The sequence below is a fragment of the Myodes glareolus genome, chromosome 18, assembly GCF_982192425.1.
Source record: "Myodes glareolus chromosome 18, mMyoGla1.1, whole genome shotgun sequence".
NCBI classification, from domain to species: domain Eukaryota; kingdom Metazoa; phylum Chordata; class Mammalia; order Rodentia; family Cricetidae; genus Myodes; species Myodes glareolus.
In genome coordinates this window covers 69,792,206-69,817,624 of record NC_142043.1, presented here as the reverse complement: position 1 = coordinate 69,817,624, position 25,419 = coordinate 69,792,206, and the positions used below count along the sequence as shown (strand labels likewise).

General features: G+C 49.5%; 1 protein-coding gene across 2 annotated transcripts; it reads left to right on the top strand.

The window, feature by feature from the left end:
* The first annotated feature begins 2,906 nt into the window (after positions 1-2,906).
* Positions 2,907-25,364, top strand: Msh5 (mutS homolog 5). Of its 2 annotated transcripts, none has more exons than XM_087898530.1 (24): positions 2,907-3,193; positions 3,295-3,418; positions 3,975-4,055; positions 4,205-4,267; positions 5,104-5,225; positions 5,411-5,520; positions 6,303-6,338; positions 7,602-7,684; positions 8,230-8,275; positions 16,275-16,413; positions 17,144-17,206; positions 20,480-20,608; positions 20,757-20,829; positions 21,184-21,293; positions 21,518-21,598; positions 21,927-22,014; positions 22,103-22,292; positions 22,404-22,530; positions 22,862-23,011; positions 23,307-23,381; positions 23,534-23,677; positions 23,760-23,897; positions 24,398-24,471; positions 24,737-25,364. In XM_087898530.1, the coding sequence occupies exons 1-24, from the start codon at positions 3,053-3,055 to the stop codon at positions 24,846-24,848; spliced, it is 2,499 nt and encodes an 832-aa protein (XP_087754656.1). In that variant the 5' UTR covers positions 2,907-3,052; the 3' UTR covers positions 24,849-25,364. The 2 variants fall into 2 exon arrangements, with proteins under 2 accessions (XP_087754656.1, XP_087754657.1); XM_087898531.1 differs by having other exon boundaries at positions 17,144-17,207; positions 20,424-20,608; positions 23,304-23,381.
* The last annotated feature ends 55 nt before the right edge of the window (positions 25,365-25,419 follow it).

Here is a 25,419-nt window from a genome sequence, read left to right as displayed (position 1 = left end):
CGTGGGAGTGGGTCGGGGGCAGGACAGGGAGGGGCTTGTGGGTCGGGGACACGAGAGGGAGGGACTCAAGGGTTATAGGAATGGGTCGGGGACATAGACATAGGCCTCCGGGACCACCAGGATAAGGTAGGGTGTTAGGAGGGAGGCCGGGGGCCCCCTGATCCTCTGACCTCTCTTGAACACAGCACCTTTTTCGTGCCTCAGTTTCCTCGCTTCATTAATGAGAAGGGTGGCCCACTCTCCCACAGGGAAACTTGACACTGGCGAACTGCCCACGAAGGTGCAGAAATGGAGTTTGAGGATGTGAGGGAGTTCTTTTTAGTTCCAGCCTGTCTTCTGGTTTGCTAGGACTCTGCTCTGTGTGTGCACGCGCGTGTGCAGGCCTGTGTGATATGGAAAAAGATAACTGAGGTTGGGAATGTAGATTGGTGAAAGGCGTGGGCTGGGAAAGACCCAGCCAGAGGCCCAACTCGAGGGAAACAGGAAGCTGAGCCCGGGCTTCGCCGCAGAGGGCGGTCCTCTGGATGCCTGTCAATGCTTAGACTTCCCCATCCCGGGCCCCTTACCCTCCTCTCGCTGGTAAAGGTTGCCTTGGAGACGGGGTGATCCTGGCACTAGGATAACGCTGTGGCTCATCCTGGGATGGGTGGGGTATCGGCTTGTTCTGTCGCGAGAAGAAAACAAAGGTCAGACAGATCAGTGTGAGTGGCATCCTGGGGGATATCTAAGTAACATAGGCAGACAGAAGAAAAGTAACTCTGGCAGACTTGATTTTGGAGCTGCTATCTAACTTTACTACCTATTTTTTTTTAAATCTAAACTATGTCTGCCAATATTCCAGCCTCTCTGCTCTGAGTTTCTCTACTGTCCAGCCATCCTTTTTCTTTTCTACTCACTGTCTATTCAAAAACTATCTTCATCTGGAGAAAAGCATTTTGGACGGGAAAGACCTAGAAGCAAAACTGGGCTGGACGCTGGAAGAGACTGGGGGGGGGGGGGTGAGAGGGGCATCTGTTGCTGGAAACCAGCAGTTAGTGGTTTCCCCTGGCTTCTTCTCAGGGTCTTTCTCCTCCCCCTCCTCCCCAGAGAAGGCATTTCTCTCTCCTCCCCAGAAAGGCAGAAGATACTTAGTATTTGGTCCTTAGAATTACAACATCCCAGAAAGATATAGACTGACTCCACGAGTGAGTGAGTGCATTCCCATCATGTTGACCCCCAGAATCTGCACAGGGACTGGGAAAGGTGGTTTCAGAGAAGCCTCTGTCCCAGACTCATCCCTTTTCCCCACTTGGTCAGTGACCACCAGGCATCGGCCCAGCAGAGCTCTCCACGGGAGAAGCTATAGTTAGTCTCAAACAGGTTTGACAGCCTCGCCCCTGCCTGCCTTTATAGCCACAGCTGCCCTGATCACCAATATTGACTGCGGCTGCCTGGATTGCTACCCTTGAGTTATCTTGCCTTTATTTTCAGGCTGCCCTCTCTTGGGACCACCCAGGGGTGCCTCCTGGATTTGAAGCCGGGACTGCAGCAGAAATATTCTTGCTCCCATCCCATCTCATCTCTGTGTCCCTTTTCTCTTTCACCAACTTCTCTTTCTGTGATCAATGCCTTCCTTGTCCCTAATCTCTTCACACCCCAGATTGGAAGGTGTGTCCCTCCCTGCCACTCCTCAGCGCTGTCACCAACCTCCTCCAGGTTTCTATAGCTCCACTGCACAACAGTTTACCACGGGTAACCATTAACCCAGCCCTTAACTCTGCTCCTACCTTCCCCTGTGGAGAGGATTTGCCAGTCACTGACCGGCAGAGCCAGGTCACCTCACACCATCTCTCTGGACCTCAGGCAGGATCTTCTCATTTCAGGATAGCTGGGACAGTTTTTAAATTATCTGTTTATATTGTGTGTGTGTATGCAAGGGCACAAGCCACAGGTGTGGAGGTCAGAGGACAATTTGGGAATCCGTTTTCTCCTACCGTGTGAGTCCTGGGGCTGGATCTTCCCCATGGGCCAGCCTTGAAGGCTTCCTTCTCCTCCTTCCTTCCCATGCAGCCCTATCATGGAGGAATCATGATGCCCAGTCTCCTTAGGGGTGAGTGGGCTGTGGTAAGGGGTGTATGTGATGTAATTAGGTCAACTTTCAGGGTGAAGTGCATTCAGACACTTGCACTTCCTCTTCAGAGGTCCAGAAATAACCAGGCCCTGTGGTGCTCTTGCGGGGGTGGTCATTCCCCTGCATTCAGGGTACATTCTGCCGGAACAGGCGAAGTCTGACTGAAGTGAGAGCTGGTTCTTACTTCCGCTTATTTATTTAAAACACTCAAGTAGCGCTTCCTTTGTTGGCTAGACACTGTTCTGAGTTCTTTATAAATATTAACTTGGTGGGTACAAATATTAACAGAGTTGTGGCTGCTGGCTTGGCCGGAGTTAAGGCCGCCTCCCTCCCCTCTCCAGGGAGGAGGAGTACCGCTTCTGGCCCTTTAAGGTCGTCCTACCCGCCCCAGCCCTCCCCACCGCCCAGACCCTTTTTCCGGGCTGGCCCAGCGACCTTCTGTGGGGCTCCGCCCGGCATCAATCAAAGCCCGGCTGCTTAGCAACGGCAGAGGCGGGAATTTTAAACACGCCGGCACCGCCCCCGTTGCAAACAGACCAATCAGCGCTTAGACTCTTCCCTCCTGAGCTGCAGCGTACGCCCTCTCTTCCTATTGGATAGCTGGGCAGCGCCTCCAGCCAGTAGCGACGAAGAGGGGGCGGGACGAGCTCGGCTCCGCCCCCCGTCCGCAGGCGGGCTCGCCCTTCCCCAGGTTGGCGGCCGTTGGTCAGTGAGGTAGATTGTCGCGACTGAGGCGACGAAAAAGGCGGGAAAACGCCGCGAGTGGGCGGTCCTGGGTGGGGCGGGGCGTGGGGGACGGAAGCGGAGCTTTGACAGTGACAGCTCGTGCTTGCAGACCTTCCAAAGGGTGGCCCTCCGAGTGTCCCCACTCTACCCGGCCACCCGGGGAGACGTCGCCTCTGAAGCTCCCCCTCATCCCAGGTCCTCAGAATCGCCGAGCCCATGGCTTTCAGAGCCACCCCAGGCCGGACGCCGCCGGGACCCGCACCCGGGATGCCCTCGGCCAGCTTCCCCAGCCCGCAGGCCCCAATGCCCGGGCCTGGAGGTCTCGAGGAAGAGGAGGAGGACGAGGAGCCGGCCGAGGTGTCGGAGGAGCGGGCCGGGAGGACGGGACAATAGGGGATGGCCGAAGCCTGCCCTCCCCAGGGTTCAGATACTGATCTCCTCTCCTCCTCGTGGGGCAGGTCCACCTGTGCGTGCTGTGGAGTTCAGGCTATCTGGGCATTGCTTACTATGACACTAGTGACTCCACTGTCCACTTCATGCCAGACGCCCCAGACCACGAGAGCCTAAAGCTTCTCCAGAGAGGTGGGGACAGAACCCTTGATTCCTCTGCTCTGGGGTTGGAAGCCTGTCCACTCATATGTCCTTATGTGACCTTAATCTACTTTATAGTCACCTGCTTGGGGGAATGAATTATTCAACGCAACTTTATTAGGTTCTTGCTGTATGTTAAATGCTATAGACTCAGTCCCTGGCAAACCATTCATGACTTTAGTGGTTGTTCCAGGACACTCCCATGTCCCTCCCTCCGCCCCTGGAGTATTACTTCTGCACTAAATCTCATTCTAGACTATGCTCCCAGTGTGCAGAGCACTCCCTAACAGACAGAAAATAAATTCTTTTATTTTGGTTTTGGTTTTTTGAGACAGGGTCTTATTTTGTATTCCTGGAACTCACTATGTAGACCAGGCTGATCTCGGACTCAGTGACTGGTTTGCCTGCCCAGGGCTAGGATCAAAGGCATGTGCCACCTTGCCTGGCCGAGAAAATAAATTCCTGAGGGAAACAGTGTCAAGAAGAGAGCTTCTTTCCCCTTTGTCAATGAGGTCCTTTGACTCAGTTGATCCTTTCTCTTTTCAAGTTCTGGATGAAATCAACCCCCAGTCTGTCATTACAAGTGCCAAACAAGATGAGACTATGGCTCGGTTTCTGGGGAAGCTTGGTAAGGGACACGTAAAGATGGGAAATGGAAAAAGACTACTGGACTACTGGAATGTAGTCTTTTTCATCGGGAGGCCAAATTGGCTGAGAGGGAGCGTTGGACAACAGCAGAACTGTCATGTGCAGAACCATGGCCCTTTGCCTCCACAGCCTCCCAGGAACAGAGAGAGCCAAAGAGACCCGAAATTGTACTTTTGCCAAGCGTGGATTTTGGTAGGTCTTTTAATCTTGTCAGACCCATCCCAGGGGCCCTGTCCCTTCTCTTAATCTCACCCCAGTATCAGAGACCTTCCCTGTCTGTTCTTAACCTGCAAACAATTTCCCACACCTGTCACCGTGTCCCCAGATTCTCTCCTGCACCTTGTTATTAATAACCCAACTTACTGAGAAGCTGCTGGCTTAGGTGCCTTTGGACAGAGTGACCAGACTTTCAGCCGCTTGGAGTGCAGGAGTTCCCACTGTAAGCCAAAGGCATTATTGCATAGAAAGGAAAGCCACTTTTTCTGGGATCCTGGTCCATAAGACACTGCAAACTCCCAGGCTTGCAAACAGGACGAGAATGTTCTGTCCTACCAGATATCGGGACTTACTGTTCTTTCCTTTATCATAAGATCTTTCTTTCTTTTTTAAAAGATTTATTTATTTATTATATATAGTGTCCTGTCTGCACATATGCCTGCAGGCCAGAAGAGGATGCTAGATCTCATTACAGATGGTTGTGAGCCACCGTGTGGGTGCTTGGAATTGAACTCAGGACCTCTGGAAGAGCAGTCAGTGCTCTTAACCTCTGAGCCATTTCTCCAGCCCCTCATAAGATTTTTCTGACCTAGAAAATGTACACTCCAGACGTCACTTGTCTCTCTCAGGTTGTGCATAGAGCCAGACATCTGTATTACACAAAGATGAAAAGTCAGACTAAGTCTGCATGTCTGCTTCTTGCTCAAGACCTCCGTGGACTTGGGCAGGCTGAATGGTTGCTTCTGTTCTTGTTAAACTGGGATGAGCAAGTGAGTTATCAAACCTTTCGCCCCTTACCCCCACCCTCATAGGTCCAGAGATAAGCAAACAGCGTCTCCTTTCTGGAAACTACTCCTTCATCCCAGAATCCATGACTGCTACTGAGAAAATCCTTTTCCTGTCCTCTATTATTCCCTTTGACTGTGTTCTCACGGTGAGCCGGGTCATTGGGGTGAGGGCTGGGAAGCCACTGAGGGAAGGCATAAGCTCCTAGTCCCAGGCCGCATTCTTGACTGGACTGCCTCAGCCCTGGAAAATGACAGTTTCTCTTGGTATTGGTGTCGTCCAGCTTCTGGAACGTTAGGCTTTATTCGAGCTCCGCTGCCAATTCCTTCCCAGGTCCGGGCACTTGGAGGACTGTTCAAATTCCTGAGTCGAAGAAGAGTTGGGGTCGAACTGGAAGATTACAATGTCAGCGTCCCTATCCTGGGATTTAAGAAATTTGTATTGTAGGTGATTCACCCTAACCTCAACCAAAGTAGAGGGACTGGGGGTCTAAGAAATAAGCCAGGTGCCAGGGATGGGGAAGAGTGGGAGACGCGTGCTGGAACATAGGAGAGGGATGGGGGCAGTGGAGACACGGGAGACACGGGAGAGGGATGGGGGCAGTGGACACATGGGAGACACAGGAGAGGGATGGGGGCAGTGGAGACACGGGAGAGGGATGGGGGACAGTGGAGACACGGGAGAGGGATGGGGACAGTGGAGACACGGGAGACACGGGAGAGGGATGGGGCAGTGGACACACGGGAGACACAGGAGAGGGATGGGGGCAGTGGAGATACGGGAGACATGGGAGAGGGATGGGGGCAGTGGACACACGGGAGAGGGATGGGGACAGTGGACACACGGGAGACACAGGAGAGGGATGGGGGCAGTGGAGACACAGGAGAGGGATGGGGGCAGTGGACACATGGGAGAAACGGGAGAGGGATGGGGACAGTGGACACACGGGAGAAATGGGAAGGGATGGGGGCAGTGGACACACGGGAGACACAGGAGAGGGATGGGGGCAGTGGAGACACAGGAGAGGGATGGGGGACAGTGGAGACACAGGAGAGGGATGGGGGCAGTGGACACACGGGAGACACGGGAGAGGGATGGGGGCAGTGGAGACACAGGAGAGCCAGGGAGAAGACTGGACAGTACTGACAGAGGAGCCAAGGGAGCAGAGTGTGTAATGAACGACCACGTCTCTGCCACTTGTTGTTGGCTTCTTTTCTGTTCTCAGGACCCATCTGGTGAGCATAGATCAAGACACTTACAGGTGAGGTGGAGACAGACTGCTGCCTCCAGAAACAAAAGGACTGAGCTTAACACTCTAATAATCCTAAGGAGGCTCTAGTTTCTCTCATCCTGGGGCAGTTACATCTCTCTCCTAGGACAGGGTGATGGGGTGGAGAGGGCCAGGAAGGGACTAAAGCCCAAGGCCTCAGTGCTGGGGATGGACCCGAGGGTGCTGCCTGCTGGACAGCCTTCTGCTCCCTGAAGTGATGACTCCAAGCGGTTGTTTCCTCTCTTTCCAGGCGGGGTCTCTCCACACAACCCCGACTGTCGGGAACTCAGTCTGTAGACCAGGCTGGTCCTGAACTCACAGAGTCTTACCTGCCTCTGCCTCCCCAGTGCTGGATTAAAGGTGTGAGCTGCCAAGCCTGGCTTTCATTTTCTCTTCCTAAGGGGAGAAGCTGAGGCAAACACAAAAGTGAGTAATAAACCTCACATCAAGGTTATTATTGCTGCCGGTGTGGTGTGTGCCTCATGCCCGTAGGATTTGCTGGAGGAGACAGAGGCAGCAGGATTGTGAGTTCGAGGCCAGCCTGGGTTACACATATTAAAAAAAAAAGATTATTATTGCCAGGGGTGGTGGTTTGAGCCATTAATCCCAGAACTCAGGAGGCAGAGGCAGGAGGATCTCTGGAAGTTCAAGGCCAGCCTGGTCTACATAGTGAGTTCTAGAACAACCAGGGCTACACAGAGTACACAGAGAAACCCTGTCTTAAAAAAAAAAAAAGATTACTATTAACTTAAATTGCAGTTTCTCAGTTCCCAGCTCCTTTTGTTATTTAAAAAAAAATCGTTACTGTGCCAGTGAGAACCTGGCTCAGTGAGCAAAAGCTCTGGCTACTCAGGTTTGAAGATCTGAGTTTTATGTAAGTCCTTGGCATCTCTGGCTGCCATCTTAGCCAGGTTCAATGAGAGACCCTGCCTCTAAAGAGAACAAGACAGAGAGAAAGAGGACAGCCACTCCCGTGTCCTCTGGCTTCTGCACATATGTCTGAGAGCATGCATACTTGCACACAAATATGTGTACACAGGCAGCTGTAGTGGCTCACCTTTAATCCCAGCACTGGAAGGCAGAGGCAGGGGGATTTCTACTAGTTCAAGGCCAGCCTAGTCTACATAGTGAGCTCTAGAATAGCCAGGGCTGCATAGAGAGACCCTGTTCAAAAACACAAATAAATATGTACACACATGTGCAGCTGTGTGTAGAATGTACAGGCCGTCCAGACGCCTCATTTCTCTGTGACAGCGTTCTGCAGATCTTCAAGAGTGAGTCTCACCCCTCCGTGTACAAAGTAGCCAGCGGGCTGAAGGAAGGGCTCAGCCTCTTTGGTAGGTGTGCCCTAAAGTTCACCCCACGCTGGGAAAGCCTGCTAGAAAAGTAGTTGACTGGAGATGTGTACAATCTCTTCTCCCTGCTTTCCAACCAGCCCAGGTCTCTCAGCCTGAGCTCCTTTATACCTAGCCAGGTAGTGTAATCTGCATGTTGGCTGTGCCCTATCCAATACTATGTTCAGTCTCCGGCTCTGTATGCTTGTCACTCATGGGGCACCTAGTACCGCTCTGTTCACAGAGGAGCGTTATATAACTGATTTGTATAGTTTTTATCTGGTTCCTCAAGCTTTAGGGTAAATTAAGGACACAGCTCCAAGTGTCCAGTTTCTCACTGGGTTATGTTTAAGTTTTACATATTGTGTTGGATTTTGTGAGCTGTGGCTATGTCCATTTATATATTTTCCTAGCTGAGTATCCATCCCTTTTCTTAACCTCCCATTATAATCCAGGCTGCAATTTGTGGCCAGGCCCTAACTTGGCTGCCTTTGTGTCCTGTATCTGGGCCTCCTTGTAACAAGTTCACCCCTATGCATACCCCGCAGGAATCCTCAACAGATGCCGCTGTAAGTGGGGACAGAAGCTGCTCAGGTGAGTGGGTCTCAGACGTGTCTATAAACAAACACACACGGAATACTGAGGCCTGCTAACAGCGCCCACAGGCCATGCAAACACTCTGATTTAGTAGGACTAGAAATAAGAACTGCCCAGCAAAGTAGCTTGTGTTGTCCTCATTTTATGTCAGCACAGATACACACATAGTCATGAATAATATACAGATACACACACATACCTGCAGTAGAAACTTAACCACAAACTACAGATGTATTACAAGATAATTTAACACCATAGCAAAAGCTAAGGGCATGGCTCAGTGGTAGGATACTCAAAGTATGATGCCCCATCCCCAGTCTAGAAAAAAAAAAGTTAAACAAAGCTAGGCATGCCTCCTCTCCAAATGCCTTCCCTAAACTTACCTGCTGAGAGTGAAGTGCTTGTGGTACGAATGTGAGGTCTGCATCTGGATTCCCAGACTACAGCCCCAGAGCCGGGAGGCAGTAGTCTAGCCAAATCAGTGAGCACAGGTTCAGTGAGAAAAATTGCCTCAAGGGGGCTGGAGAGATGGCTCAGCGGTTAAGAGCATTGCCTGCTCTTCCAAAGGTCCTGAGTTCACATGGTGGCTCACAACCATCTGTAATGAGGTCTGGTGCCCGCAGACATACAGACAGAATATTGTGTACATAATAAAAAAGAAAGAAAGAAAAACTGTCTCAAACAATAAGGTGGCAAGCTAGCAAGACAGCTCAGTAGGTAAAGGTATTCTACATAGACCCTATAGACCCAAGGTAGGGCTCCCAGACCCACACAATAGGCATTCTCTCACCTTCACTCGCTTGCTCTGGTCGGCATGGGACACACATGTAACATACAAAACAAATATCTTTTGTAATAGATGCTTTTCTGAAAAATAAGGTGATGACCAATCAAAGAAGATCCCCAATGCCAATTAGCTTCTTTCATATTCAGATATGCATGTGCATATACCTAACATGCACAGAAACATACATACAAACACACACAAATTGAGCTATTCAAACAGACCATGGTGGCACATTCCCCCCATAATTCCAGCTTTTGTGGGGTTGAGGTAGTAAAATCAATCAAAAATTGGAGGCTAGCCAGGCAGTGGTGGTGCACACCTTTAATCCAAGCACTTGGGAGGCAGAAGCAGGTGGATCTCTGTCAGTTCAAGGCCAGCCTGGTCTACAGAGAGAGTTCCAGGACAGGTTCCAAAGCCACAGAGAAACCCTGTCTCAAAACCCCCGCCCCCAATCACAAGAAAAATAAAGAATTGGAGGCCAGGGATAGAGATGAGTCAGCAGTTACAAGTACTAGCTGCTCTTGTTTGTTTGCTTTTCGAGACAGGGTTTCTCTGTGTAGCCCTGATTGGCTGTGATTAAAGGTTTGCGCCACTGGCTGCTCTTGCAGAAGACCTAGGTTTGATTCTCGGCCCCCAAATGGAGGTTCAGAGGTTCACAACTTTTTGTAACTCCAGTTCTAGGGAATCTGAAGCCCCTTTCTGACCTCAGGGAATCAGGCACACATGTAGTGCACAGACCTACATGCAGGCAGAGCACCCATACACATTAAAAAATGGTAAGTAAAAATGTTCTTTAAAAAATTAGATGGAGGCCAGCCTGTACAGCATGAGACCCTATTCGATAGCAAACAAAACAAAAATTAGCCAAGTACAGTGGTGCACACCTTTAATCGTAGCCCAGGAAGCAGAGACAGAGGATCTCTGTGAGTTTGAGGCCAACCTGGTCTATACAATGAGTTCCCTGACAGCTGGAGTCACATGCTGAGACCTTGTCTCAAAAAACAAAACAGAAATTATTCACCTAGCACCCACATTTATGTGTAGGATTACATGCGTGGTCTGACAGCTGCATATTGTTGCCACCTGTGGTTTCCATAGACACTGCAGCTCAGAACATCCAACGTCTTCCTGCCATGTTTTTCCAGTTAATGGCATTGCTGGCAGTGTAACATCTCAAGATAGGCACTTTGGATTGATGCTTTCCCTCATCTTCCATATTCAATTATTCACTGGTGTCTCTTGTCTCTATCCTGAAATCTCTTAGCCATCCTTCCTCCCTCTTTACAGTCTAATTCTAGCTATCAGGATGTTAATCAGAAGCATTGCATTTACCTCCAAAATGGTCCCTGCCTCTGGTCTCTTTCTCCAAATGAGCCGTTCATTCTAAACCACAGGCCGTCCTGACCCAGAGATCTGGGCATGTTCACTTCTTAAAAAGTTTTAAGTAGAAACAAGGATGCCTCCCTGTCACAGGGAAAGCTTAGTATATGTAGTGGTGTGATCTTGTAGTGTGGAGTGTAGGGTCTCTTCCTGAGTTTCCTTTCTGTTGCTGTGGCAACATATTTGATCAGAGGTAACTTAAGGGTGAAAGGGTTTATTTGCTCGCGGTTCCAGGTCCCATCATCGTGGGAAGTCACATTATAACTGCAGTTAAAGCAGAGAGAAGTGTGTGTGAAGTCACATTATATCTGCAATTAAAGCAGAGAGCAGTGAATAAGAGCAAGGATTCTTGTGTGCATGCCAGTGTCTACTAGGTTTCTCCTTCTCATTCAGTCTAAGATCCTAAGCCCAGGGAACAGGGCTGCTCACATTCTCCACATCAGTGTGTAGCACGAATAATAAAAACCCAGGCACAGATATTGGAGTTCAAGCTGAACATCAGAAAAGCAAAGCAGCCAACCACTAGAGAGACCTTTTACCTCTACCAAATCTTCAGAGCTAAAGGGCGAGATTCTGTCTCCACAAATCTTCAGACCCCACGCTCCAGTGAGTTCCCGTCTCTTCCCCTTTATATTCCTCTCTCCTCCTAGCTATATCACTTTTGTCTCCACCTCCCTAGTGCTGGGATTTAAGGTGTGAGCCACTACCACCTGGATATGTTTCTGGATTTATCTTGTGTAACCCTGGTGCTGGCCTGAGTCCTGGGATTAAGGTGTGTGCCACCACTGCCTGACCTGTATGGCTGACTAGTGTGACTGTTTTGCCCTCTGATCTTCAGGCAAGCTTTATTTATTAAAGCACAAATAATATACCACTGTGTGTGTGTGTGTATGTGTGTGTGTGTGTGTGTGTGTGTATATATATATATATTATATACCACTGTATATAATGGATATGATTAAGATAATCCCTCATAGGCATTCTCAGAAGTGATTCTAGACTGTATCAAATTGACAATTAAAACCAATCATCGCACCCCTGCTCACCTTGGTTTTAATTCTCAGATTCACATCTCCATATTCCTCATGAATCCTTTTCTGCTAGCTCTACCCTGTATTCTAGTCATCCCTGTCAACATTTACACTCTGGCTTTTTTGGTGACACTTTCACAGGTGCACATAAGAGGTGGGTGTGCACCCTCCTTGTACTCATATGGTCCAGCGTCCTTTCACACCAGGTGAGAATTCTTAGTGAACCAGTTGCCTTATACTTGTGAATTCCTGTTGCCTGTGTCTGGCACATGACTTTGTGGGTAGAATATTCAGTGAGTGTGCACGGTACGAGAACTCAAGCAAACTAGCGGCATCGCCTCCAGAACCTCAGAATACATACAAACCTTTGCTAGCAGACAGGCTTAGGGCTGGTCCTTTCCCCACGTGCTCCACTACAGCACATTCCTTCTGGGGACTGACTGAGGATGATCTCTGAGTAACATAATCACCCACACATTCTTTAATGCTTCAGATGTAAATCCTGAGTTCCAAGCAGGGATGGGAGTGAAAAGTGGGGGTCTTAGAAGATTTGCTGGAAACGTGGTCTCACTATGCACCCCAGACCAGTCTGAAACTTGCTAGAAAGGCCCAGGTGGCCTTCTTGTGATGATCCTCCTGTCTGCCTCCTGGATGCTGGGATTACAGGAATAGATGAGCATGCCTAGGAGGAAGAGACTTTCCCATGGAGAAGAGAATTATGCTAAAGATGGAGAGAACCAGGCATGGGGAAATTCCTATAATCTCAGCACTCAGAAAGGGTGGGGCTGGAGGTAATACAAGTTTGAGGCCTTGGCTACATGGCAAGATCATCCTGTATGTGTGTGTGTGCATGCGTGCGTGTATCTCGAGGCATAGTAGCACACACCTGTAACACTTGCTTGGGGGGTGTGACTTTGTTTTTTAAGAAGGTTGTGTGTGTGGCTCATCACTTACTGCTCTTCTAAAGAATCCTTGTTCAGGTTCCAGCGCCCATGCCAGGCTGCTCACAATTGCATGGAACTGCATGGAACTCCAGTTCCAAGGTACGAGACCCTCTGACCTCTAAGACACGTACTTGCACATCCATTGCACATACTCACACAGACTTAAACATATACACAAAAATTTTTTTTGTTCTATTTTTTTCAAGACAAGGTTACTCTATGTAGCCCTGGCTGTCCTGGAACTCACTCTGTAGATCAAGCTGACCTCAAACTTAGAGATCTGCCTGTCTCTGTCTCTTTTGGGTTTAAAGAAATATGCCATCATCGCCCAGCTAATACATGTAAATTTTTTAAAGGGGAGGTATTAGAGTAAGGACTAGGAATGTGTACCAGGCTTTTTCTCTTGGGCCACCAACCAGCTCCCAAATCTGAGACTTATTTTTAGTTTTGACTGCTCGACCTAGCTTAGACACATTTCTGGCTAGCTCTTTTAAATTAACCTGTTTCTCTTCACCTTTTACCTTGGGGCTTATCACCTTTCTTATTTCTGTATATATTATTCTCACTGCTTCTGTATGCCTGGCTGGTTGGCATCTGCCTGGCTTCTTGCCCCAGGCATGTTCCTTATTCTCTTCTTTTTCCTCCTCTTTTCTTTCTTTCTGAGCCTAGATTTCTCCTCCTATTTATTTTCTCTGCCTGGCAGCACTGCCTGTCCCCCTCCTTCCTAGTTATTGGCTGTTCAGTTTTTTTACTGAACCAATCAGGTGCCTTAGGCAGTCAAGGCGAAACAGATGCAACACATCTTTACATAATTAACACACATCCTTACATCATTAAACAAATGCAGCATAAACAAAAGTAACACAACTTTACACAGTTAAAGTAATATTCTGCAGGATAAACAAAAGTAACACTTCTTTGTCTAGCTAAAATCATACTCTACAACAGGAATGTAGCCCACCTGGTAGTGTGTTTTCCTGGGTTCCTTCCCCAGCATCACATAACACAGAAGGTAGAAGGAAGAAGATCAGAAGTTCGAGATTATCCTCTGCTCATGAGTGAAAACAAATATGAGGCAGATGAGAGCTGTAAATGCAGATTTCCACATGGGACCCTCAAGGCAGCCACCGAGTGCTGAAGTACAGGCTCCAGCGGCTCCCAGCCGACAGGGTACCGCAGTCTGACACCCACATGCACTTCTCATTAGTACTCAGTCCTCACTTCCTCGGCTGTAAAATTAGGGTCACTAACAGAACATGAGTCTGGTAAACCTGGTGTTCTAGAAGAAAGTCCGCTAGGTGAGTCTCGGGCTCTACAGAGCGGGGACAGAGCTCCCTGGTCCAGTCTACACTGCTGTGGCCCAAGCGCTCTTTTCCATGGAGAAGTTCGGGGATGGCCAAAACCCACCCTTGAACTGAAACATATCTTTGGTTTTCTTCTAACTTGGGGTGTTCTGATTGAACATAACTGGCTGTGGGCTAAGTGTGAGGTAAGCATCCTCAGGCCCATGTCTCCACTTGCTGGCTCTCAGATAGCATAAGTAATGGCTTGCTATTACGTAGAAAAGAACCCCAGGCTAAAGTTCTTACAGAATTAAATCCCACACCCAGAATTAAACAAATTCAGATGAGACATTACTGCTGTATAGTAATTTATTTTAACTTGGCAACAAAAGATGTGATGATGTCTGTACACACTAGTCATTTATGAATCAGACCTGCTGAAACGCCTTCAGCATCTCTACAAGTCCTTCCTCTTCTAAGAAAACTGTAAGATGACTTGGACATGGTGATTATGTTTAATCTTACCAGAGGCAGAGGCAGGAAGATCTCTATGAGCTCTAGACCAGCCAAGGCTACATAGTGAGACCTTGTCTCTAAACAAGAAGAACAAAGGAACTGCAAACTAAGTAAAGTAAACTGAGGTGTTAGCTCAGTGGACAGAGGCACTTGTCACTACGCTTGATGATCTGAGTTCAATTCCCATATCATAGCAAGTCTTTTTCTGTCCTGCCAGCTAGATTCCAAATAACGGCACAGAGAAGCTTCATTAATTATGAAAGCTTGGGCTAAGCTGGGCAGTGGTGGCATAGCCTTTAATGTCAATACTCAGGAGGTAGAGGCAGGTAGATCCCTGTGAGTTTGTAGCCAGCCTCGTTTACAAGAGCTAGTTCTAGGACAGCTAGGGCTGTTACACAGAGAAACCCTATCAGGAAGAAAAGAGAACAGTAGGCTTGGCCTTGACTTAGGCTTGTTTTTAGCTAACTCATTAATCCACATTCTGTCATGTACCACATATCCTGCCTAGCTATTGACTGGTCAGCATTTTAGTGCACCAATCACAGCAATGCAATACACCTTCACACAGTGTGCAAATATTCCACATCACATGATAGAAGAAGAAAACCAATTCATACAAGTTGTCCTCTGTCCTCTACATGTGCACCATGGCACATACATGTTCTCTCTCTCTCTCTCTCTCTCTCTCTCTCTCACACACACACACACACACACACACACACAATTTTAAATGTAATTTTTTTCAAAGAAAATTCAAGGACTAGCTTTCACATTGATAAGCTCACAGACACATGAACTCCAGTTCCAGGGGATCTGTCTTCCCTTTTTGGGCTCCTTTTTTGTTTTGTTTTGTTTTTGTTTTTGTTTTTGTTTTTTGAGACAAGGTTTCTCAGCAGCTTGGCACCTGTCCTGTAACTAGCTATTGTAGACCAGGCTGGCCTTGAACTCACAGAGATCCACCTATCTCTGCCTCCCAAGTGCTAGGATTAAAGGTGTGTGCCACCACCGTCCTCCTTTTGGGGCTCCTTAAGCGCACACACACACATACACACACACTTTTACAAAAAGAAGGAAGAAAAAAAAAAGGAATTGCAGGCTAGGGACTGGTCAGACAGCTCAACAGGTAAAGGTGCTTTCTGCATAAGTCTAGTAACCTGAACCTACATAGAGGTGGGACAGAATCAGCTCCAGAGTTATCCTCTGATTTCCCAGGTGTCATGACATTCCTGTCCACACATACACACACACACATTCATAATACATGAATAGCAGACTGGGCAGTGGTCTGGTGGCACACAAGTGTAATTCCAGCACTTAGGAAGTATAAGCTAGAGGACCAGGACTTCCAGGTCAGTCTTGGCCATATAGCAAGTTTGAGACCAGTCTGAGCTATGTGAAAACTGTCTCAAAAAATTTATAGATAGATAGATAGATAGATAGATAGATAGATAGATAGATAGATAGAGGCTGGGGGTGTGGCTCAGTAGTTTGGTGCTCGGATAATGAGTAAGCGTTGACTCAACTCTAAACATTGCCAGAAGAAAGAGTGGAAGAGAGAAGGAGAGGAAATGAGGATTCGTTACAGGCATTTGCGCAGAAAGCACATGAAAAGATGCGGTTTCGTCTATGCTGTTCCCCTAAGATACTGTCACAGCTACACACAGACAGCAAACTCAGAGTGACTCAGCCGCTCCCACTCAGCTGCAGAAAACTATAGTGTTGGCACACGAATACCACAACACGCTGTTCTCGCTCTAAAATATTGACACTCTCTATCACATATCCACATGGAGTGACACATGGTCTCCTCCATCAAATCCACGATACGCAGACAGCCATTGTGACGCAAACATGCTCACAGAGACGGGGATACGCAGACAGCCATAGTGACACCCAGCAGTTGCCAGTAGGTACATACAAACATGCCCACAGAGACAGGGCCCACATTTGCCAGTTCACTTCTGTAGTGTGCTGCAGGCACACATTACCACACTCCCCAAAGAGTTCCAAGCAAAATGAAGATGATGAGAGATGTGACTTCTAATCTTCCCGCAGGCTATGGTTTACCCGTCCAACTCAGGAGCTAAGAGAACTCAATTCCCGTCTGGATGTCATTCAGTTTTTCCTGATGCCTCAGAATCTGGACACGGCTCAGATGATGCACCGTCTCCTGAGCCACATCAAGAACGTGCCTGTGAGCCCAGGGTCAGGGAGTAAAGCTGAGAGCCCATGGCGGAGGTCAGGGCGAGGGAACGAGGCTGATGCTTATAGAAAGCCTTAGGCTTCTTATTTTTATTTTATTAAAATTTAGTATTTGTTTTTTGTTTTGAGATAAGGTCTCACCATGTAACCTGAATGGCCTGGAACTCAAAGGAATCCACCTGCCTTTGTCTCCCAAGTGATGGGATTAAAGTTGTGAGCCACCACCACCCCTGACTATTTTTCACACAGGGTCTCTCTGTGTGCTCCTGACTGACCTGGAACTCACTCTGTAGGCAGGCTGGCCTTTAACTCAGAGATCTGCCTGCCTGCCAAGTGCTGTGATTAAAGGCATGTGCCACCACTGCCCAGCCTAAGATGTTATTTTTAATTATATGCATATATATCCAGGCCTGTGAGTCTGAGACTAGCTTGATCTACATAGTGAGTTCCTGTTCAGTAAGAGCTATGTAATGAGACCTTATCTTAAACAAACAAGCAAAATTAGGAGTGTCTATGTGGAGTACATGCACGTGAGTGTGGGTGACTGCAGAGTCCAGGAAAGGATGGTGGATCCCCTGAAGCTAGAGTTATGGATGTTTGTCAACCTCCTGATGTGGGTGCTGGGGACCAAACCTGGGTCTCTCCCGCCTGGACTGTGGGCCTCTTGAGGGGTGGCAGATGGCAAGATGGCAAATGATGGCTGTTCCTTTGTCTGCCTGTAGCTGATTCTGAAACGCATGAAGCTGTCCCACACCAAGGTCAGTGACTGGCAAGTCCTCTACAAGGTAAGGCCTCCTGCCCCTTCCCCTGAGTTCCGGGATCCAGAAACCCCAGTTAAGCTTCGAATCCTGTCCACAGACCTTCTCTGCTCTGGGTACCCTGCCATGCTACACCCACTGATGTGTCTCCTAAACTCTGTGCTGCAGACAATATCAAAACTACATTCAAAGAGTAGTGTCGTTTCTGCCCTTGTACGTGGACTCCAACCGTCCCCGTCACCTTCCCCTGTTGTGTTAGCTCATCCACGAGCACTGCACATGGTGACTGCAGAGCTGGCACTGATGTGACCGCTGATATCAGAGCCACAGGCCTCCCCTCTATTACTGCACTATCTTCCTTTCCTGCCTGCGTGCCTGTTCTTTTCAATGTTTATTCAGTGTGTGGGGTGTCCACCTGCATGTGTGTTTGCGCTGCATGTGCATGCCTAACCCTGAAAGGCCAGCAGACGATGGCACCAGACCTCCTGGGATTGCAGTTACGAATGCTTGTGAGCCACCATGCGGGTGCTGGCAAACAAACCTGGGTCTTCTACAAGAGCAACAAGGGCTCTAAACTGCCGAGCCATCTTTCCAGGATCTATAAGGTTTGCTGCTAATAGTGTAAAGAAACTGGGATAAAAGCTAGAATTAATGACATACATATACCTTTCTGGGCTGATATGGCTAAATATTTATACATAATTATAAAGCAAAGTAAAAAAATCTATTTATTTATTGTCTTAGTGTTCTGTTGCTGTGAAGAGACACCATGACCACAACAACTCTCGTAAAGGAAAACATTTAGCTGGGGCTGGCTTACAGCTCAGAAGTTTAGTCTGTGTCATCATGGTGGGGAGCATGGCAGCAGGCAGACACACATTCTACATCTGCACCTCAGACAGCAGGAGGAGAGCGATACAGGACCTGGTCTGAGCACCTGGGCCCTCAGAGCCCACCCCAGTGACACACTTCCTCCTAATAGTGCCACTCCCTACGGTCTGTGGGGGCCATTTTCATTCAAGCCTCCACATTTATTTACTTTTTTTTTAAACAGTTTCTTATTATGTAGCCCTGGCTGTCATGGAACTCCATGTAGACCAGGTTGGCTTAAAATTCACAGAGACTGACTCTCCTCTGCCTTCCTTCTGAGTGTTTGGGTTAAAGGTGTATGCCACCATGCCCCTGTATCTTTTTTAATTTTAAAATTTAACATTCTGGAGGCTAGAGTGCTGGCTTAGTGGTTAAGAGCACTGACTGCTCTTCAAGAGGACCTGGGGTTCAATTCCCAGCACCCACATGACAGCTCACAGCTGTCTGTATCTCCTGTTCCAGAAGGGGATCTGATTCCCGCATCAAAATAAGTAAATTATAAAAAATTATCATTCTATTGTGTTTTTTAATAGTTATTTATTTATTTGTTGTGTATATAGTGTTGGCATCAGCTCTCATATAGATGACTGTGAGCTGCCATGCGGGTGCTGGGAATTGAACTCAGGACCTCTGGAAAATCAGTCAGTGCTCTTAATCTCTGAGCCATCTCTCCAGCCCCATGCTATTGTTTTTACTTAGTTTTTAAGATTGATTACTTTCACTTGTGAATGTGGGTGCACACGTGTGACGGTGAGCACATGGGACGAGAGGCAAACCTGTAGGGCCAGTTCTTCCCCCCTCCGTGTGCACACCAGGATTAACTCAGTTTGAGAGACTATGTAGCAAACCCTTTATCTGCTGTGCCAGCTTGCTGGCCCTTAGTTTTTGAAGCAATTTAAGACTTAAAAGTTGCAAGAATTATAGATCTTTCTGTGTCTGTTTCCTAAGCATTGATGTTTGCTTCTTTGGTTGCTTACTTTAGAGATGCGATCTCAAAATATAGCCCAGGCTAGCCTCAAATGCACTATGTCATCCAAACTGATCTTGAACTTGTGATCCATCTGCCTCAACTTCCAGAGAGCTGGAATTACAGACTTGTGCCACCACCCCCAACTGAGACTTTGTCCTCTTCCCCCAAAACAAGTTTAAGGCTAGCCTGGGCTACAGAGTGCATTAGAGAGCTGTGTGGGTAACTTAGTGGGCTCTTGTCTCAGAATAAACGAGGGTAGGGATCACAACTCAGCACTGGAGTCCTGTGAGGCCCTTGGGTCCTGGGTTTAATTTCAGATAGACAATGAGGGGGCGGGGCTACACACCTGGTTCAAGCCCAGTCCATTAATTTGCTGAGTTTATTTATTGAGAGTTGAGGCTGTCTTTGCCTCTGGTGCTTCAGGGTTCTCATCTGTGAACTGGAGTGGCTGCAGTGCCCACCGCGCAGGAGCGCTCTGGCGAAGCAGTGAAGTGAACACACGTGGAAAACTAGAACTGCCTGGCCAGTCCGCGTGGGCCGCTGCGTCCTCCTCCTCAGTTCACCTGCTCTGTTCCTGCTTTCACACGACTTTTGAGTCTTTATTCACGACCATCTCTTTTCCTTCCCTTTGAAAAGGCTTCCGAACTGTTTCAGGCCGTGGCAGCTTGTTTTCTGAAGTTCCCGATGACTCTGTCAGCTGTCCAGCTCTCTGTGTTGACTTTACCACTGTTTCTGCCGCTTGCAGTTTCTATAGCTCTGCACAGAGCGAGACCGCTCGGGTACTTATGGCTCTGTCCAGAAATTTAATCAGTGGTTAGATCGGCGGCTTGGTCACTGGTCCTGCCCTGGGAAGTCGGTTCTCAAGGACTCCTAGCCCTTCCTCTCTGCTGGGCCCTATGCTGTCAGTGCCTCTTCTCATTTACTTCTATTTTGGCTTCAAAAAACATTTATTTAGCTGGGCGGTGGTGGCGCACGCCTTTAATCCCAGCACTCGGAAGGCAGAGGCAGGTGGGTCTCTGAGCTCGAGGCCAGCCTGGTCTACAGAGTGAGTTCTAGGGAAGTCGGGGCTACACAGAGAAACCTTGTCTCAAAAATAATATATATATATATATAAATTTGGTGTATGTCTGTGCTAGCGTGTACCATGACTTTCATGTGTAAACCAGGGTACAGCCTGTGAGGCTCTCTCCTTCCACCTCAAGGTTCTGGAAACTGACCTCAGGATGTCAGGCTTAGCAGGATGTCAGCTTTCCTTGCTGAGCCACCTCCCTGCCCTTTCTTCTTGACTTTTATTCCTAGTTCTCTCTTGTCCCCTCTCACAGAAGTTAATCCTCTTCTCTCCGTATATCCTTATGTGTGTGTCGCTGTGTGTCTTTCTGCCTTAATAACTTCTCAGTGTTCCCCATGTTCCCCATTGGTCCCCTGAGTGGGGTCACCTTCCTTGGCTGTCTGTCCTGCAGACTGTGTACAGCGCCCTGGGCCTGAGGGACGCCTGCCGTTCCCTGCCCCCGTCCATCCAGCTTTTCCGGGACATTGCCCAGGAGTTCTCCGATGACCTGCACCACATCGCCAGCCTCATTGGGAAAGTGGTGAGCGGGAGAGGAGACAGACACACCCAAGAGCGGGCGGGTGATGAGGGAGCAGGATGGGGGAACAGGAAGGGTCTGGAGGATGTGCTGTGGGAGGGAGGGGATCTGGGCCCCCGAGAGCTGAGGAACTTCCCATCTGTCTCATCAGGTAAACTTTGAGGAGAGTCTTGCTGAAAACCGCTTCACGGTCCTCCCAAATATTGATCCTGAGATAGACTCAAGTGAGTGCTGGGCATGGGTGGGCGGGGGGTGGGGTGGGTGTCAGCCAGTACCAAGCACCACAACTGGGAATCAGCTTTCCAATCAGAGCAAAGATCTTTCTTCTTGTTGTTGTTGTTTTTGAGACAGAGTCTCCTGTAGCATAGGCTAGCCTCAAATTTAATTCATAACTAAGGATGGCCTCAAAGTTCTGATCCTTCTTCTCCCACCTCTGGAGTGCTTGGATAACATGCACCATGCCCAGTCGGCTAATCAGCAATTTTTTAAAAATAGCCTCTTGTGTCCAGGGTTGTCCTGGAACCCCTAATCTTCCTGGGCCTTCTCTTTTATAAGCATATAATTCTTTACACACCTAGAAAAACGAAGGCTGATGGGCCTTCCAAGTTTCCTCACTGAGGTTGCTCAGAAGGAGCTGGAGAATCTGGACGCCCGCATTCCTTCCTGTAGCGTCATCTACATCCCTCTGGTGAGCAGGGCAGAGGACAGAGCTTCCAGGGGGCTGTGGGTTGGAGGGGAGGACAGCTGCTCATATGTCTCCCGCGGAGTGGTGAGCAAGGACGTGACACCCAGCCAGCCAGCCAGATCAGCAGTCCAGGGGCATGAATACCGATTCTAGTGGTGTCTGGGCTTCCTCTAGAAAGAGAGGGTGTGGAGCAAGTTACCCCCACTCTGTCTCTCTTCTCTCCCCAGATCGGCTTTCTTCTTTCCATTCCCCGCCTGCCTTTTATGGTGGAGACCAGTGACTTTGAGATTGAGGGACTAGACTTCATGGTAAGTCTCTGGACTCCTGCTGCTGCGGGGGGGGGGGGGGGGGGGGGAGGGAAGCGTGATAAAGAGTCTGGAAGATCTCACCACAGCACTGACCAAAATGTGGGGTCGTGTCTAACTTAATCAGAGCTTTAGCTGAGACAGTGAAGTTAGGGGGCGCACGGGGGGGAGATGGAGCCCGAGAGATGAAGTCTCTGGGCACGGTGGTGCACAACTGTAATCCCAGCACTTGGGAGACAGAGACAGAGGGATCGCTGTGAGTTCCAGGCCAGCCAGGGCTACATGGTGAAATCGTGTCACAAACGCCCAGAGCTTGGAACCCTCGCCCCAGTTTCTCTCCGAGGACAAGCTGCACTACCGCAGCGCGCGCACCAAGGAGCTGGACGCACTGCTGGGGGACCTGCACTGCGAGATCCGGGGTGAGGGGCCTCAGGCTGCATCTGTGTGCCTGTTTCCAGGTCTTCCCAGGGGCCTCTCTCCCCACAACTGACCCTAGCTCTCCCCCAGACCAGGAGACCCTGCTGATGTACCAGCTGCAGTGCCAGGTGCTGGCGCGGGCTTCTGTCTTGACTCGGGTGCTGGACCTTGCCTCTCGCCTCGATGTCCTATTGGCTCTTGCCAGTGCTGCCCGAGACTATGGCTACTCAAGACCCCACTACTCTCCCCGAATCCACGGGGTACGAATCAAGAACGGCAGGTGAGGACAGAGTGGGGCGGAGACACAGACGGGGGCCACAGGCTCTGTCTTCTGGTGTGGGGCTCATCCACCTGGATCCCGGGCCATGCAGTGTCTCCTCCCCCACCACAGGCATCCTCTGATGGAACTGTGTGCACGAACCTTCGTACCCAACTCCACAGACTGTGGTGGGGACCAAGGGAGGGTCAAAGTCATCACTGGACCCAACTCCTCAGGGAAAAGCATATACCTTAAACAGGTGAGGAGCCATACAACCTCGGTCTCTGGCATCTCCGTCTCTTCTGCCCGTCAGGCCAAATCCTCTGTTCCTAAAACACATGTCTGAGAACTAGAGAACCAGTTCTTTAGGATAGAACTTTTCATGGCCATGGGTCCCTTGACCACATTCTGAAGAGATCCTGTGTCATTCCCGGCATGCCTTTACCCACAACCCTGACTTTAGAATAACTCTGAAGTCAGGACATGGGGACAGTGTGTCCTCTCTTTAATCTGTCACTCACATCTTTAGGTGACCCATTTGTACTTAGCCCATAGCACCAGGCCCATGTCCTGTATCCTCCCATGCCCAGGTAGGCTTGATCACGTTCATGGCCCTGGTGGGCAGCTTTGTGCCAGCAGAGGAGGCTGAAATTGGAATAATCGATGCCATCTTCACCCGAATTCATAGCTGTGAATCCATCTCCCTCGGTCTCTCCACCTTCATGATTGACCTCAACCAGGTTAAAGGGAGCAAATGGAGGTGGGGGAGGGGAGAATCAAGTAGGACCTGTGCCCCTGCGCTTGGGAACACATTCCCTCAGCTGCATGTCCTCTGTACTTGGGGCCAGGGAGCACCCGGGTCAGAGTCTGGAGGAAGCAACACCATAAACACTTCTGAGACTCCTTTGTGAGCCTCCTGCTCTGCTGAGCACAGGAGTGTCGCTATTAGGGCAGGTGCAAAGTCTATTCATGGTGACACCTCAGAAGCCAGTGCCAAGGCTACAAAAACACCCTTGCTCACCTCGTGCCCAGCAGGTGGCGAAAGCAGTGAATAATGCCACCGAGCAGTCGCTGGTCCTCATTGATGAATTTGGGAAGGGAACCAATACGGTGAGGAGGAGAATGAGGACGGGGATGGAGGATGAAGGGACAGGGAAGGGAAGGGAATGGATGGGCAGAGACGGGGGTGTGGGGCGGGGCACGGCACGTACAGAAGAGCACGGGTGCCCTGGCTCTGTCCCCTCACCTCTGCCCTCTGGCAGGTGGACGGGCTGGCACTTCTGGCTGCTGTGCTCAGGCACTGGCTAGCTCTGGGACCCAGCTGCCCCCACATCTTTGTGGCCACCAACTTCCTGAGCCTGGTTCAGCTGCAGCTGCTGCCACAAGGACCCCTAGTGCAATACTTGGTGAGGAAGTCACTCCAGCCCGTGAACTTTCCCTCTTCTCAGTCCCCCGTGAGTCCCACACTGTCACTGTTTGCTCTCTTAGACCATGGAGACCTGTGAGGACGGGGACGACCTTGTCTTCTTCTATCAGCTTTGCCAAGGTGTTGCCAGTGCCAGCCATGCCTCCTACACAGCTGCCCAGGCTGGGCTTCCTGACCAGCTCATTGCTCGTGGCAAAGAGGTGATGAGAGCCTGTGTGTAGCCACTACCACCTCAGGACTCCCTTCTAGCACACCTGCTCCTCTTCAAGTGGTTTAAGATTTATGTATTTTGCCAGGCGGTGGGGCACACACCTTTAATCCCATCACTCCAGGGGCAGAGGCAGGTGGATCTCTGTGAGTTCAAAGTTAGCCTGGTTTACAAAGCAAGTTCCAGGACAGCACAGCCTGCTCTACACAAAGAAACCCTGCCTCAAAAAAAAAAAAAAAAAAAAAAGTATCTTGTCCATGAGTGTTTTCCCTGCAATGTGAAAACACTCATATGCCTGGTGTCTGTGGGCTTCAGATCTCAGGAAACTCGAGTCACAGATGGTTGTGAGCTGCCTTGTGGGTGTTAGGGACTGAACCCAGGTCTTCTGTGAGAGCAGCCAGTGTTCTTAACCACTGGGCATCTCTGCACCTTATACCCACTCCTCCTGAAGACGTGGAGTCAGCAGCCCTCCCGCTTTCCTTCCTGTGCTAGGTCTCAGACCTGATCCGCAGGGGGAAACCTATCAAACCTGTAAATGAGCTTCTGAGGAGGAACCAGATGGAAAAGTGAGTGTGGCTCCTCCCCAACGTCTCCCCCTCACAGGGCCTCAGCCAGCCTTCCTGCAGCCCTGTGCCCTTCCCTCACCAAGCAAGGCATGATGGACAGGCCTGTAGCCCCCGTGTTCAAGGCCAGCCTGGGCTACATAGCAAGACTATGTCAGCCAATGACAAAACCGACAGGATCCACGCTGCTCTCTGAAACCGTTTCTCTTCAAAGCTGTGGTTTCCTGTGCACAGACCTGGAAATCACAAGATTCTTTCTCCCCTGCAGTTGCCAGGCACTGGTGGCTAAGTTTCTGAAGCTGGATCTGGAAGATCCCACCCTGGACCTGGGCACCTTCATGAGTCAGGAAGTGCTGCCAGCTGCCACCACCATCCTTTGAGAGGTCTTTCCCCATCCTCTCAGCTGCCTGACCGCTTCCTTTTCTTCTCTAGATGCTGACTTCTCCGTCTGCACAATTTGTTTTGTGTTAGGAATAAAGTTTATTTTGGATCAAAATCCTTCCAGAGGTCACCCAATAGGACAACAGGAGAGCTGGGGCAGGGAGCAGTCCTTGAGAAACAGTGACCCTGGGCTGGGGGCTGCAGTGGTTAGGAGCACTGGCTGCTCTTGCAGAAGTGTCAGCTCACATCCATCTGTAACTCCATTTCCAAGGTTTCTAACATCTTCTAGTCTCCCGGGCTCTGGGACAGGCGATGCACAGAAACTCAGACAAACATATGCACATAAATCCAGTCAGGGATGGAGGTGCGGCCTTTAACCCCAGTACCGGGAAGGCAGAAACAAGCAGATCTCCAAGTCTGAGGCCAGCCTGGTCTACACAGTGAGTTCCAGCCAGCTAGGCTACATAGAAAGACCTCTTATAGAAAGTAAATAAATAAATAAAAATTTAAATAAATTCAGATTCTGCTCTTGGGACTCAATGAGGCCAACTACTTCAAGGAGGCTCTACA